General features: G+C 45.7%; 1 protein-coding gene across 2 annotated transcripts; it reads left to right on the top strand.

Annotated features, from left to right (window-relative positions):
* Positions 1 to 4,653: 4,653 nt before the first annotated feature.
* Positions 4,654 to 16,215, top strand: mfsd2ab (MFSD2 lysolipid transporter A, lysophospholipid b). Of its 2 annotated transcripts, XM_052070362.1 has the most exons (14): positions 4,654 to 4,916; positions 6,667 to 6,792; positions 7,755 to 7,879; positions 11,255 to 11,378; positions 11,531 to 11,609; positions 11,694 to 11,860; positions 11,950 to 12,040; positions 12,602 to 12,720; positions 12,959 to 13,042; positions 13,832 to 13,915; positions 14,018 to 14,130; positions 14,226 to 14,369; positions 14,738 to 14,914; positions 15,088 to 16,215. In XM_052070362.1, exons 1-14 carry the CDS (start codon positions 4,827 to 4,829, stop codon positions 15,137 to 15,139), a joined length of 1,575 nt encoding a protein of 524 aa, XP_051926322.1. In that variant the 5' UTR covers positions 4,654 to 4,826; the 3' UTR covers positions 15,140 to 16,215. The 2 variants fall into 2 exon arrangements, with proteins under 2 accessions (XP_051926322.1, XP_051926323.1); XM_052070363.1 differs by lacking the exons at positions 4,654 to 4,916; positions 6,667 to 6,792 and adding an exon at positions 7,379 to 7,654.

Raw genomic sequence — 16,215 nt, 5'->3', positions numbered from 1 at the left:
AAAACAGCACAAAAGCCCCCCCCCCCGAGGCTCCATTTTCATTTGCGGACAGCCATTCAACTGTTCAGTAAATATAACACGGGCGATCTGACCGCAGTGAATTTCCGCGAGAGCCGAATGTTTGAAAATACCAACTTTGAAAGTGGTCACGGCAGCTTGGACCTTGGGTTTCTTTGTGTGCGTAGCGGTGTCGAGTTGTTGGCGGCGCGGCGGAAGGGGGTCATGACAGAGATGCGGCACACATACAGTGTCAACTGGTATCAGTACAAATAATTCGGGGTCAACCTGTGTGTTAATGTTTAACCCTTTCATATAATAAGCTGTCCACTGGAATAACCGCCATCCATAGAAGGGTTCAAGGAGGCATATCGGGCATTTTTAAGCAATTCCCTGGTTGCTAAATGACATATCTATGGCATGACTTGATCAGGCATCAAGAATTAAAACACATTTGACAGGTTGTATTTTTGTACCTGATATGATTGCAAAGCAGTTGAAAGTAAATCAACAGTGCTGCCGCTGGTTGCGGTCATGCCGTGCATTCCCTTCCGTTTCAGCTGCTTCAAGACCCGATGAATCAAAAAAAATAAAAAAATAAAATTGCATCGGATTATGATGTCATTTCATTGTTACTACTCTGCACTCAAAAAAAAAAAATCAAAAAGATTAGACAAAATGTAGATATCTCACCATTTTTTTTTGCCAGCCTGCAAAATGTTAACAACAGAAGGGGACATTCGGTACATTTGAAAATGTTCCATTGCCAAAGCCTCACAATAGCAAACCCGTGCGCTTCATGTTGCAACACATAAGTACAGTCCGACATGTGGAAGAATGTAAGTAAGTAGTTTTTTTTTTTTTCCTAAGGGAGTGGCCTTTGTCCCAACAGGCATAGCCATCACTGCAAAGCAACCAGTCCTTGTGCGCTGAATTTTGCATCAAGGTTGCCCAAAAATGTTCAGTGATACAATTTCCTTCCCGGGCTCAGATCCAGTACGAATTTCTGGAGGGCATATTTCACAAGTGCATTTCTATTTTTTTTTTCAGCTTATGTGACTGGTTTGTCAGTTGATGCTTTGTTTTCTCAACTCAGGTAAACGCGTCGACATATAACAAGCGAGTCCTTCTTTCCCCTTCAAATGCCCTCATGCAGTTTCTCCCATTGACTCTTTGTGTATGTCGCACTCCTCCCCTTTCCATCCCACCTATCGCTATGTATATCATGCAGCTGGGTCGACATGACGCATGCAGCCCATCAGGCGGCCCTCCGCCCCATCGCTTTTGCACGCGCCCTCGGACTGTGTTTGGCAACAAATACATGTGGACGTTACAGTTCACTCGCGCATAGAACAACACAGCATTGGTCATGAGGACTTTAAACAAGTGATGTCACAAGCCACTGGTGCTAAATGGTGTCCCTCAGTTTCCTTGAGGCAAAGGCCAAATCCACGGTTGTCACATTTGCGAGGTGGTGGTGGACCCCAAAAAGCAGGCAGGAGGGAGGAGTACTTGATGAATTATATTAAAACACAGAAAGTAAATTCAGAACAAAGTCCCAAGAATAAAACGAATCCAAAGTAACAAACAAAACCATGGCAGAAACTAAAAACTCTCAATAACAAAAACATGACTAAAGCTAAAGTCCTTTTCAAGCACTAATTACCTAATGACCAACAGGTGTGCAGCTGCAGGGGGAGCCCTTCGGTGCCACCTGTTGGTCCCAAACCGAATTATGACAACGGTATTAGCCACCGTTGTATCATCAAATTCAGCACCTTCCTTTTGGAATGAATGCGACGAGTAAAGAGATCCACGTGAAAGGACTTAGTTGGATAAATAAAGGGTCCCGATGGCCTTCATCATACAGTAGAGTGCAGTGGACTTGTCCTAGTATGGAATAAGAAGTTGATCGGGAGTATTGCAGTGGAAAAAGGAAGACCGAGAGCCAGAATCTAGTCAAGCAGGAGAGAAGCAGAACCAATCTGAAGGGTTACGCAACACTGGGGAGCAGTTGGGTGCTCCAGTCTTGGTGAGCAACTAGAAGCGGAATAACACCGAGCTCAGGACAGGTGAGCCTACCCACATGCCTTTCTAAACAAACACAGTGTAGCTAAGCCTCTGGTTAGCGGCCGTCATGGCTAGCAAGATAGTTTTTTGGCCGCACATCAATCAGGTGAGCTCATTCAAAGCGGCATCACACGGACATAAATATCAGTGAAGCAGGAAAATCAAATAGGGTGGTGCCAAGACAACTTCCACGGGGATTTAAACAGTCTCTACCAAGACTCAACTCATGAAGTCCAAGAAATAACAAGTGTTGTGGCGATTTTATAGCATTCATAAGTCAGGCAGATCAAACTGTCACTGTTGCATTTGAACTGTTGACACACTGCACTTGCCTTAAAAGATGAAAGATTGAAGCTGAAATTCAGAAGGGAGACCATTACAATGAAAGGTGCATGAGAATTGCAACGATAAGCTCTTATGTTCCTTTTTGGGGCATAGTGACTCGGCGACAGCATCTCCAATGGGATTCAGTTGTCTGCGGTGGTTGCAGTCTGTAGTTTGGCAAAATGTCTCGCAGACGGTGGAGTAATTTGTCTGAGCAAGTACGTGCGTTAATAAATCCAGTCGAAATATTGCGCAAGGAGCGCTGTGGCCTTATTTCCACTTTGCTTCAGAGGAGCAATGAGTTGATTATCTTGCCGCAATATTGGAATGATAACATGTAACATGTCGGGGCATTGCAAAGGCGCGCAATAGCCCGGAGCCGAAGAGGAGGAGAGCATCCACTCATTATCACCACTTCACTTATGCATCTGTCTGTTAAATGCAGCACGAATGAAAAACGTACGAATGTGACTTTAATTCAAGAAAGGCGTACCGCAATGAAGTACAGGTTCCCTGCGTTCATGGATCAGCAATGCCAGGTTGGTTTTCAACACAATCCGCTGCAGGCGATCAAACTTTATCTAAACCTGCAGCTTGTTGACGCGTTGAATGGCAGAACTCAGTCGAGGCTGAAAGCTTTCTTAAGTATTGCTTGCGTGTCAACCAACAAACAGACGCATCTTTCCAGTCGATAAAGCCAACATACAGTATGTTTGCGTAAAAGGAAGTGGCCTAGGAGTGTCAACATTGCACATTCATGTCTTCCCTATCTGCACACATACAGTAGCGGCTTGTGTGAACTGTAGTTAGACGCCGTCAAGTTCAAGGCATGTGTGCGCAGGCTAAATTGAGAACTTTGACGTGCTCTGCTTCTTGGCCAGAGCCAAGGAGGCTTTGCAAATAAATAGCCAAAAAAGAAACCACATGAGAAAAGCTGCTAATTTTTTTTTGACCAAGAATGTGGAATTTTTGAGGTTTCTGTTCAGCATTAAAGTCTTCTTTCTTTGACGAGTCACTTTGAACTGCGATAGTTGAAAAGAAACATGAGCGACCTTGTTTTTCTGGGACGTCTCTGCCACGTTGCAGGCAAATGCGCTTGCATACGCAGTTGAAGTTCAACCACCAAGTTTGCTTTTGCCTTTAAAGTGGACGAATGATTGGGAAATTGACTTTTTTAATTACTTGTGTAGAAATAGTTTGGGTTGTGGCTACTTTGCATGACTGAAGTGCTGCCGCCACAAATGAAAATTTGAACAATCAATGCTTGCTGATTGTTGCAAACGAGGCATTTCCAGAGAGGCAATGCTATGCGAGAAGCCATATCCTCTGCAAAAATGACACGTACTGTTGAATTTCATCTTTTTTTTCCATGGAAAATAAAGCTCACAGCAGTATTCTAAAACGAAGGGGGAAAGAAATTCACTGTTTCAACTTGCCTAGAGATGAAACGTGATGTTGCAGGGCACTATTTTCTCCATTGTAGGATTTTTGAGGTAGCAACAAAAAATAACACGATAAGCATTAAATGTTTCAAATATCAATTGTGCCCAAGAAACAAATATGTTGGCCAGTCAACTTATCATCTATACATTTATTTTCTTATCGATCATGAGCCATTCATCCCTTTGTGTTGATTACGGTCACCGGTGAGCTCCGGAGTCTACTCAGCGCTAACTTTGATTATCGGATCAGAAGGGAAATCGACTACTCATCCGTTCTGATAGATTGGATCCCGCACCCACAGCGTCTGCACAAATGCAAGATCACGGGCAGAGAAGCAACCGCCCGGCAGTTCCAACATGGCACCACCACGAGCCAACCAATCAGATTGCTCAGTTGCTATCTCTTGGATGGCTACCCGCTCTCCCGTGGCATACTTTCATCAGAAAATAATGGATAACAGATGTTGGCAAAAAGTTATCATAAACCTGAAAATGAAATTTCAAAGTTTTTCTAACTTAAATTAGCGTTTCAAGCCCCAAAATACAAGTTGTGGTTTTTATTACTTGCTCACAAGAAAACAAGCAGATGAATAACAAAGCTATTATAATGTGTGCATCCTCGATGCGTTTGATTTCTTAGGTGCTATCGCTTATAATAAAACATATTTTAGAGAAAATTTACGACACAGTCCTTTTTTTGTTGTTTTAGTGTGTCAAGCGATAAGGCCACGCGAATGCATGTGTAAACGCTCATGCCAACGTGACGCGTCACGGAGGCGTGGCTAAAAGTGGGGTGAAGAAACGTTACAACGGGGCGGGGAGTTCTAAAAAACGACTACGTCCACCTTAGCCGCATCTTCTCACTCTGCTCTCAGATTCCACGGAAGTCTACTCCTCAAACCTAACTGAAATCTCTCGTTAATTTTTTTTTAAATATTGAATTATTTTGCTCCTCTTTGTGTCACGATAACGCGACGAAGCAGCAATTCTGACATGGCCAAGGGGGAAGGAAGCGAACAATACTCCAACGCCAGTTTATTGACAAAACCTGGCAACTCTGATGGCATTTCGCTTGCGAGAAAGGTGGGTAATTTTTTGTTGGGGGGGGGGGGGCAATTAGATACCTAAAGAATTGCTTTTAATTCAACTAAACCCATTTAGTGGGTATTCAAGAAGGAGAAAGGTCTGCTACCTCCACACCGCCTTTGGATGAAAGAACAGAGCACGCCGGCCAATTTGAATTGTCATTTTCAAAAGGGAGTGTCTCATTCGTTGATTCCTTGCGCGCCGCGACACGGTTTCATTCTAATTTACCGGTATATGAAATTTAAGGTAATGATAAATGGAGTAAAAGTTTAAAACCCCCGAAGACCCATTTTATATGCATGCCTCGTGAAGTCTTCAAATAGGATAAAGCCTATTACATGCTTTAAAAAATCCTTGGAGGACATAATGATTGCAGTTGTGTTGTCTGCGAGGCCTGTGGTTTTAAACTAGTCGTTACCAGAGTTATGCCAGAGCTCATTTAAACCTTAAGATGCCCCTTTTTACCCTCTCCGTCTTTTAGCTTTCTTGGGGTGGCGTGATGCGCCCCCATTCAAATGTAAATGGTTAAACTAGATCGTACGCCCTTAACAACATAATCGTATTCAATTAAGTATCTTAGAGCAGTTGAATAGATTTGTTTGTAAATGCTGAGTCAAGTGCTAATTATAATTAGAAGCGTAACTTTGCTATCGTCTTCATTGCCTTACTGGTGACTACGGGTGATTTTTAAAAATGCATTTCGAATTATACGTGTTTTTCAAAAAAGCAAAGCATACTCCTACGAGAAATCCGATACTGTTGATATTCTTCACACGTGGTTGCAAGTTCACCCCTTTTTTTTTCTTTAAACTAACAGCTGAATACAACATGAGGGGACCATGAGGCTCACGTTTCACATCCGTCCACATTTATCATTTAAAATGCAAAAAAGTGACTTACTTCGGACTCCTAAAGCATAGGTGTCAAACTCGGTGCTCCCTGTTGCAACACACCTGATTCAAATGAACGGGTTCATTGTCAGGCTTCCGCAGAGCTTGGCGATGATCTGATCATTTGAATCAGGTGTGCTGCAACAGGGACTCGGGGAGACAAAAAGGAGGGAGTGTTCAGCCTTGTTGTGGTCAAACAAATGGAACTATCATCTCCCCCCTCCTTTGTGCATATCAAGTGCAAGAGGAACAATTGTCAAGTTCAGAAGGTTGGTGCCCCGTAAAACTTGTGTATAAGGAGGAAAAACCAGCCGTGTTTGATTGGTCAGGAAGGAGGGCGTGTGCTGGCGCGGGTCAGAGAAGCTTTTGATTCAAGCTGGTGCGCAGGCCAGTAAGTTTGCCAAAGTGTGCTCGTCGGGCTCGGGCATGTGACAACACTGTGGGCTTCATACCCTGGAATTAAGACACAAACATCCTTATTGTCATTTGGCTAAAAGATGGAGAATTGAATTCTCCCCACGGGGTGATAAATGCACGTCGCAATGATTTTTACAAAAATTGTCAAAACTGATACTTCTGCAATTTTTAGCGTGTCGATTGCCAGTTATAAATCCAAGCGAGACAGAAGCTTACGTCTTCGGGAGCAGAACGCAGAAAGCTGCAGGGAATATGATTTGTATTCATTCCTGTTGCATGAGTGATTCCAGCTATTTGCCGCTTTGCCAGAATTCTCCCAACAGCTGCAAATGCTATTCGGGACACTTTCTCCACCGGCTTTAGTCGTTCAAAGCTCATCAATATATCCATCTAATTCTTGCGTTGGGAATCAAAGGAATGTATTTCTTTTCTATCCTCAGAACGAGCACAGGAAGAAATTGACTGTCTGCAACAAGCTCTGCTACGCCGTTGGTGGGGCGCCCTACCAGATCACAGGATGTGCCTTGGGCTTCTTTTTGCAACTCTATCTGCTAGATGTAGCGCAGGTTGGTGGAACCCAACACACACACACACACACATTTATCTAATCACTAGAAATGAAAGTCCTCCGGAATTCAGGATTTTCATGAAATTTCCTCTGGAAAATTTGCCTAAAAATTAATCGGGATATTAGTTGACAACAGCATGATGGACAGCAAATTTAACATGCATGCATGTAAATTACTGGTAGCAGTGGGGGAAAAAAATCTGAAATGGTGTGAAATGAAGAGAATAGATTGATGCGAATAGATAATCACCATTGCATGGAAAAAATATCGGCAAATGTAGGTCAGCGCTTGTGATGATGAGGAGGCCTTGCTTGCCGAGACCGCTCACCACTGCATAATTAGATGCTGTGCGACGTCTAAAATATCATTCAGACAGAGAGGCAAGTGCACGCGTTTAACTTCTGTGTCGACGTTGTGAAATTCCTTGACACCCGAATTTATATCCCGGTTTGGAGGTCAACGGGTTTTAGTTGATCATGCTTATCGGGCCTTTAAACTAAAAGTGAAAGGAAAAGTTATCCGTTATACTCCTGTAAAATCCAAGTATTAGAAACAAGGACGTGTGGGTGGGTGGCTGGTGGTCGTGGGCTTAATGAAGCCCGACACTAATCTTGTGGTCAAGGCCATGTGGCAAGTAATGGAGTGGAAAGTCAAAGGCTCCCCACGGTTGTGTTTTATTTGCCTACCGAGACTGTTGTCAGGAGTCTATTGTGCGGCCCGGCGTGGCGCAATTCGTACAGTGAGGAGCAGTACATTCTTTGTGCCCGCTTCGAATGGCGGACCGAGCCGGCTGCCAAGGGCTCAAAGACCCTCCTGACATCTCACTGTTGTCGAGCTGCGCTTCCGAACATCAGACTAAGTACGCTTAAGTGGTGATCGCAAGGCATCTTAATCGAAAATCAAAAGCGCATTTTTTGATTTGGCATGACATCCAGTGACATCGTCTTCTCTTTCGGCAGCTGGATCCATTCTACGCCTCAATCATCCTGTTTGTGGGCCGAGCTTGGGATGCGATCACGGACCCCACGGTGGGCTTCATGGTCTCGCGGAGTCCCTGGACACGCTTTGGACGCATGATGCCCTGGTAGGTGCTTTTCTACCTCCTTTCTCTTTGACATGTCACAGTTTTCAATGGTTCAAAAGTGTCAAACGGACTGCAGCTCTACTTGCACCTTAAAAACTCCCGGGTCAGAAATCGGACCCACCCACCAACTTGGGTCAATCTGACCCGACTTTGAGTCGTTTTGGTACAAAACAAAGCAACCCAGAAAGTTGGCTCAAATTGACCCAGGTTAGGGGGTGCGTTCAAAATGTCGAAGCCAAATTGTTATTTTTTTATTTCTTGACACTGAAGTGTCAGGTTTTTTTTTTCCACTGTGACGTGAAAAGGGACAACGTAGACCCGAATATCTGCGCACAAGCACCGTGTGTGCCATTTGGAGCTTGCCGTTGAAATTGAAAAGGGATGAATGACGCTTTTAGAACTTCAGTGCTACAGGGCGGGGCCTTGCGCGCACACACACACACACACACAAACACACACACAAAGTGCCACTCATCTCTCCCAAGTGAGGTTACCACAGGTCACATTCGTGCAATTGCGACGATGCCACTTCCTCGTAGCCCGCACAACTCTCAGCGGGATCTTCGGCGTGAAGACGCTATTCCCGGTTGAAACGCAAAAGCACAGCGTCATGGGGAAGGGGGAAGCCCCCCCCCCCCACCCCCCGTGCAGGTGGCGCGCACCGCATTCACATTTCCCAACGTGTGGCCTCCAACTGGACGGCGGGAAATCTAACCCCCATCTGCTACTTTGCGAATGCATTTTCACACCTTACCCCCCGCCCCCCAAAGTTTGGATGAAGTCTCTTCATAAATTCAGTGTTCAGATTTTCCTTGTGTAGTCTTTAGTGCTCGCGAGTGGCTGCGACTTTGGTTCCCCTTTTTTTTTTTTATTCATCACCGAGGCGGCCACAACCCAATTCTTCTTTAACAACTATGATCGTACCATCCACACCCCAGCGCTAAAGCTTCCCGTCAGTGTTCACCGAGGCCGCCTGAAAAAACGTCTGGATCTGCGGTTTTCGTCGTTGCGCATGTGCGAAGACTTCCGTGCCTGTGTTACGTGACCGAAATTGGCTGTAGAGTGTCGGAGGGGTTGACTGCCAGGCTGCCGTCAGCACGGATGTAAATTCTATGGCGACTGTCCTTTTTAGTCGACGGGGTTTGAGACTGTCTCATCGTTACAGGCAGTGGATATTTTACTTTCTGTGTTGCATTTAAAAAAAAAGGGCCTGGAATCAATCAATTAACTCGGCCTGTTGCAGCAAAGTGCAGTGAGTTCAAATTCGGGCTCTGTCATCATCTAAACGAAGAACGCCAGGAACCATCCTTCTAACACTGCTCGTTCAACCGTCAAAAATCAGATTTAGGTCCGTTTGTTGACTTACTTGCTCTTAAGAGACCAAACGTGTACATGCACGGTGGATCTGATTCTCGGGTGTGTGCCAATGTACGGTAAATGCAGCCTAAACGCGCAGATCAGATGAACACAATCAGTTTGGCATCAACAAAATATGACGGCGGAATTGCGTTTTTAAACCCATGATACAAATTCCATTGGGTTTTTCAGTTGGGGGGTGGGGGGGTGGTACGTCATTGATGGCAATTCCATCCGGAAACGGCGGTCATTCTTCTCCTCGCAATTTCCCATGCTGGGGCGTGTGCGGAAGAATCGCCGGCATGCTCGGAAGCCGTGAGGCCACGTCACTCGACAAAGACGTGTGTGTGGAGAAAGGGAGCACCGCTGACGCGGCTGCGCAGTCAGCCGCTCCATATTCCTTGGTAGTGTGTAAGGGGGGGAGAAGAGTGAGCTCAGCCTCTGATTGGTCCAGCCCACAACACACCATCAGTTTTAGCCAATGAGAGCACTGCTGTGGAGGCCTCAGATGTTTTTTTTTTTTAACCCCCCTTTCCCTTCCCTTCCCTTCAGTCACATCACGAAGGTTACTACAGTTCAAGTGACTTATCAGTGCAGACCGTTGTCGTGTTGCCAAGTTCGCAAAAGTGTGATTCGATTGTTGCGAGGCTGTACTATTTGCCACGGGGGATAATAATGTTTAATCTGAATTAAATGTGTTGACTTGCTTTTTCAAATCACAAATATTTGATTGCCCACAGTTTGTTGTAAGGGGGGGGGGGAGTGCCGCGCACCTGTTACTGCCATCCAAGGTCGTTTGGCGGTCGGCCACGTGGGGCCCCAAATGAAGAAACGTATCATTTGATAGTCTCATGTGACGCCCAGCAGCCCCCCCCCCCCCCCCCCGCCCCCCCCGCTCTCTCCACGTTATCCGGGTGCAGTTCAATCAGATCATCCCCAAGTGCGAGAGGACGCTTCATGCGCCGGAGACGCCCCTTGACACAACTTAACCCAACACCGTATGCATTTATTTATTCCATCCTGTTTGTACAGGTCGCATTTGCCTTTGGTTGCTCATTTTGAAGGCACTTGTGCTTTGGCGTGGGAAGCATTAGTAGAACCGAAAATGTCTGGATGGGATGACGAGCTTTGATGAATTAATGGCATTTAATTTAATTAATTAGGGATCGTAGACCGTCGAGACGGCTTACGCATCGTACATTCTCAAATACTGGCCATTGCGCCAGCAGGCGCCGTGCCCCCAATTAGTCAACATGTGTGTCAGCCACTTCTGGAACAGGTTGTAACTGTTGTTCTGCACACGTGGAGTTAAATGGTGCTCGGCGTGTTTGAACTACCAAAGCACCTAAAGTCTCCCTCAGTTCCCTGCCCAGTATTAAAAACAGTTTCAAGGCGAGTAGCCTTCCATTAGACGGATGTGATTTGTTTTAGAAGAACCTGTTCCGTCTCTAAACGTGAGATAAAAAGCTGCTGGCGACCGAATTACCCATTGTGTCTGATTAATTATAACTCAGCTGATCAAAAATGACTCGGGCGGCATTTCCAGGACTCCTCAAGGATGTCCTGGTTCAGAGGCGGCCGTGAAGAGGTGCGCTATCCTTTTTTTGTGTGGCTCAAGAGTGGGAGAATGTCGATCAGAGTGCCAACGGGAGTAGAACACTTGCGGGGAATGGCCGAAAGAACCCCCCCCCTTGCCAGGTTCTTGCCCAAGTCGCGCACACCGTAGTCACCTCGGGGCACAGCTTCAGCACAAGGTGATTCATACTCTTAAGTATGGTAACGTCATACAATGATCAAATTCCTTCGCATGCGTGTGTACAACGGTGACGTGTCGAAAGCAAAACGCATCACTGGAAGATGCCCCGTGAATGGTCTGTGGGTCTTATGCAATGAGCCCCCCCCCCCCCCCCCGCCCTCTACCCCTCCTCATTAATGCTTGTTGTCATACGCGTGCATCACGCATCAAGAGGTTCACGTTTTCATCCACAATGGCTTTTTTTCCCCCCCTCGTTCCCACAGGATTGCCCTCTCGACCCCCCTGGCTGTGATATCTTACTTCCTGATATGGTACGTGCCCCCTTTTGAGGACGGCAAAGTCTTCTGGTACCTTTTCTTCTACTGCGTCTTCCAGAGCCTTCAAACTGTGAGTATGCGCCACGCCAAAAGACTTTTACGTCAATGCGCTCGTCCGTTCAGAAAAGTGTTTGTAACCCACAGCGTTACAATATGAAACGCATCGAATGTGAAGAAATACCCCCCCCCCCCGTCATTTAATTTGTCTCGTGTCCGTTTCAGTGCTTCCACGTGCCGTATTCCGCCCTCACCATGTTCATCAGCTCCGAGCAGAAAGAAAGGGACTCCGCTACGGCTTACAGTGAGTGGCGTTGTTTTCTCATCGGGTTTCCTGAGGACAGGAGAAGAAGACCTCTTGATAAATGTTTCTTCTTCCCCGAACCAGGGATGACGGTGGAGGTTTTGGGCACTGTGCTCGGTACCGCCATCCAGGGGCAAATCGTGGGTATGGCCAACGCGCCCTGCGTCCCGGGACCGGGGAAAAGCTTGACGGAATTCAACTCCTCGCTCGGCCAAAACGGAACAAACCAAGTCATCTCCCTGGATCACACGGTACGCGACGTCACCATTCAGTTTGTGGATGCGCAATCCGGAAAGTTTTTGCCTCACGGATGTTTTTTTTTTTCTCCCCCCCCCAACAGAGAGCCGCCTACATGATCGCCTCCGGGGTCATCTGCTTAATCTACGTCCTCTGCGCCGTCGTGCTGTTCTTTGGCGTGAGGGAGCAAAAAGGTCATATGTCCATGCACGGTGGTCGAAATTATGAACCAAATATGCTGTCACCCCCCCCCCCCCCTCCCCTCCTCATTTTCCAAATTCATTAATTCAAAGGTCACACCCAGTTTGTCTCTGTTTACGTAAACGCCAGTATTGTCTTGCATGATCATTTGATTGCGGAAGGCACATTATTTATGTATTTATTGATTTCTTTGGAACTCTATAATTTGTTCCGACGCATCTCTCTTGCTTCTATCATTCCAGAACAAAACTTTTAAAAGCTGATCTGGGAACTGCATGTTCAAAATGGGTCAACGGTTCAAAACAAAGCAGACATGCAAAAACGTATGGGGGGGGGGTGTAAAATGTTTCGTTATCTTAAAACGTGAAGCCTAATTGAAAACGAACCAGTTGTTGAACTTCCTGATTGCAAGCAAGCATGTCTTTTTGTTTTTGTTTTTTTGGGTGACCTCATCCAGCTGTACTTTACAAGTAAAAGTGAAGCTTTAAACAAATTGGAGGCCTTATGTGAAGAAACTCATGTTTTTTTGTTTGTTTTTTTTTTTCCCTCTTCAGACTCGAGCCGTCCCAAGTCGGAGCCCTTGTCGTTCATCCAGGGCATCAAGCTGGTGATGGGATACGGCCCCTACGCCAAACTGGTCATGGCCTTCCTTTTCACCTCCTTAGCGTTCATGGTACGCATACACGCAAACAAAAAAAAAAACCCAATGTAGCTTTGGCCTTGTCAAATGTAAACTGGCCCCCTTTTGTTCATCAGTGACTTTCTGGGGCTTCTTTTGGGAGGTTTTCACTCTGAACTAAAAAACATTATTATATGTTTTTTTATTTAAACATCCACACTTTGCAATTTTCTGTCCCTTAATTAAGATGCTGCATCCCTTTTCGGAAACTAATTGTTTGTTTATTTGGCAGCTCCTTGAGGGAAACTTTGCACTGTTCTGTAGCTACACCCTTGGCTTCCGAAACGACTTCCAGAATATTTTGTTGGTGATCATGGTGAGTACACACACACACACACACGCACACACACACATCAGCAGGTGTTGTTTCAGGTAGGCTAGGCTGTTGCCATAACAAATTCCCAAAGACTTTGTGCGAAAGGTCTTGCACATAAATTGTGTGCAGTCACAAAGCTGCTCTGTAGTCCATCAGAGCGCTACAGTGTTCTCACTGTCCATTATCATGTGAGAGCCGGGCCTGAATGCCATGTTATTCCCACAGAAATGGACAAGAAGAATATGCCCCCCCCCCCCCCAAAAAAAATTCATTTTGTACGAATCGGTCATCGCCCCCGGTTTTAATTGTAGCAAATACATCCACTGTAGCGGGCAGACCAGGCCAGGGGAGGGGAGGGGGGGAGTGTTGTGGGGGTGAGTGCAGGTTCACAGCGTTGAGCAGATTACGCCACTTGATCCTTTACTTCATGGGGAGGATTACGGAGCCGACGAGGAATTTATTTAGCCAAATGACTTTATTCACTAATCGTCCGTGCGAAGGAGGGCAGTTCTTTCGAAGACGTTCCTGTTGGGAAGAAAAAGCAAACGGGGGGGGGGGGGCTGATCCCCCAAAAGGTCATTTGAGGAGAGACGAGTCAGTCAAAACGATGCGCCCCCAGTGGAATTTACCCACAGACGTTGAAGACCTTTGTGACCGTTTCCATTGTCATGCGCGCCTTACATAATGTCGCACGGGCTCATTCCTACTTTGTTGCTTGTACAGCGTTGCGTTGAGAGCGAAACGTGTGGGTTAACCGCAGCGCGCATGTCCCCCTTGCGTCCGTCACAGCTCTCGGCCACTCTCACCATCCCCTTCTGGCAGTGGTTCCTCACCAAATTCGGGAAGAAGACGGCCGTCTACGTCGGCACCTTGGTAAAGTCCCCGTTTGACGAAATGCGGCACGTTACAAAGAAATAAATGCAACGTGATTTTATTTTTTGGACCCGCGCCTGAATGTGCTTCTGCTCTCTCCAGTCTGTGGTTCCCTTCATGATTCTGGTGGTGTGCTTGAAGAGCAACCTTGTCGTGACCTACATCGTCTCCTTTGCCGCCGGCGTCAGCGTGGCGGCTGCCTTCCTACTGCCTTGGTGAGACAACCCCCCCCCCCCCTCCCCGGCCCCCCCACCCATTCTCAGCCAATCACTGACGCACGGCTAACTCAAAACCCTCCTTTATCCATCAGGTCGATGCTACCCGACGTCGTCGACGACTTCCAGGTGCAAAACCCCAAAGCCATTGGCCACGAGGCGCTCTTCTACTCGTTCTACGTCTTCTTCACCAAGTTCGCATCCGGAGTCTCCCTGGGCATCTCCACTCTCAGTTTAGAGTAAGCACTCGCACGGCGTGAACCATATTTGTGCGGAGGCATGATAAGGCTTCACAAGAAGGCAGCGTTCAATTTCTCGATTGCGTTCTCGGCCATAAAATCGATCGTTTATGAATGCCACAAGATGGCAGCAGAGCACTACGATCGCTACAGGAACCAGTTGTAGGACTTTGGAGATTGCGCTTTCATTTTTTTTTTAAAATTCTTGTTCACAAGGAGCACAATGCTGAATGACGTTAATCCAAATCTGACAAATCCTACATCAAAGTTTTCCTTTAATGCGATTCCCTTACAGTAGAGTGTCATGCTTCCGTCACAAGACCGCGCGTTGACTTTAGTACTTTTTTTTTTCTTTTCTCTGCATCCAGTTTTGCCGGCTACATCTCTCGAGGTTGCTCCCAGCCGTCGGAAGTGGACATCACGCTGAAGGTGCTGGTCTCGGCTGCCCCCATCTTACTTATCATGATCGGCCTGATAATCCTGTACACGTACCCCATCGACGAGGACAGGAGGCAAGGCAACCGCAAACTGCTCCAGGAGCAAAGGTAACCTTTTTGAGGCCGAAAGGCGCACGGTGTATTTCGACTCACTTTTGGGGAAGTTGCTACATTTTAGGGTGACAGAATGACATGAACGTTATTTGTATTGCTGGCAAATTTGACCCAGAAGGTATGTAGGAATTTAATAACACTACATTTATTGTCTTTTCTCCTGGCAGAGACGAGGCAGAATCCGAATCTGACTCGCCGGAACTTGCCAAAATGATCTAGTGCATTTTTTTTTAATGCACCGACCAATCAAGATAAGCGCCCTGGTATTTTGCACTAGGCGGGACCAAGTGATTTTGGCCCGTCTTATCTGAGAGACACTGCCTTGTTGCTGCTGCTATTTACTTTCAAGAGGCTGAAAAAAAATGTGCCAACACAACCTGACATTTACACACTTGTTTGCTCGGTCTGGTCTCTTTGTACTGCTAAAACCATTATTTTTATTTTTATTTTTTGGACCTTTGTGCAAGTGCACAAAAAGCCTGCTTCCATATTTTTCTTTGTTTAATCCAGTGACTTTGAGCACTACGCTAGCAACTTGAACGATTAGCATCTGTGCCTGAGCTCAGTTCAGTAGCAAAAAAAAAAAAGGACAAACTGACACTTCATTTCAAGGCACTTGTTCTGTAATCACTGGCTGGTCTACACCATTTGTCTTGACAGCCTGATTGTTCTCAATTTCAAATTAGGTAAACTCTTCAAGGGCTTGTTTTTGTTTCATTCCATAAGGTAAAACCACTACAAATGATTTGCTACGCATCTATAGAACTCCTTAGGAAAAGGGAAATACCTAAAAAAAATTTTTTTTTTTACGACTGAACACTGAGCTAAAAGGCAAAGGCAGCCAGTACCTGAATATGTGATCGCCTTAGTTAAGTATTTATTAGTTTTTTTATTTTACAGTTTGAACAGAGGACACATTTTGCAGTATTTAAAATATATTTAAGGGCAGAATTGATATAAAGTTAAATGTTTTTATGCCTTTTTAATGCATCACTATTGTTTCCGTCTGTATTCGGTGAAGAAAGGATACACCTAATTTTGGTGAAAAAATTAGGACGATGGGAATGTTGAGTAAGTTTTTTTTTTCCTCTGTATATATGTCTTGTAGGATAAACATCTGTTTTGTGGTTTTCATTTATATCCATCGATATGAAAACGTGTACATTCAACATCCTATGTTGTACGTACATCTGCAACACGTTCTCGAATGGGGTACCCATGTGAAGTTTTTTTTTCTTTGCATTTTTGTCCACAAAAAGAGAGAGAGAGAAATTCTAATTGACGAAAAGGACCCT

This window comes from Hippocampus zosterae, chromosome 7 (assembly GCF_025434085.1).
Source record: "Hippocampus zosterae strain Florida chromosome 7, ASM2543408v3, whole genome shotgun sequence".
Taxonomy (NCBI): Eukaryota; Metazoa; Chordata; class Actinopteri; order Syngnathiformes; family Syngnathidae; genus Hippocampus; species Hippocampus zosterae.
Note: the sequence above shows the minus strand (reverse complement) of the source record. Positions and strands in the feature narration are given on the sequence as shown.

Bases quoted from the DNA above. Each gene is read 5' to 3' on its own strand.
- mfsd2ab (XM_052070362.1), top strand. From the start codon at position 4,827: ATGGCCAAGGGGGAAGGAAGCGAACAATACTCCAACGCCAGTTTATTG. The intron at 12,721-12,958 runs GTACGCATACAC...TTTATTTGGCAG, and splicing joins TCACCTCCTTAGCGTTCATG to CTCCTTGAGGGAAACTTTGC. The intron at 14,915-15,087 runs GTAACCTTTTTG...TTCTCCTGGCAG, and splicing joins AAACTGCTCCAGGAGCAAAG to AGACGAGGCAGAATCCGAAT.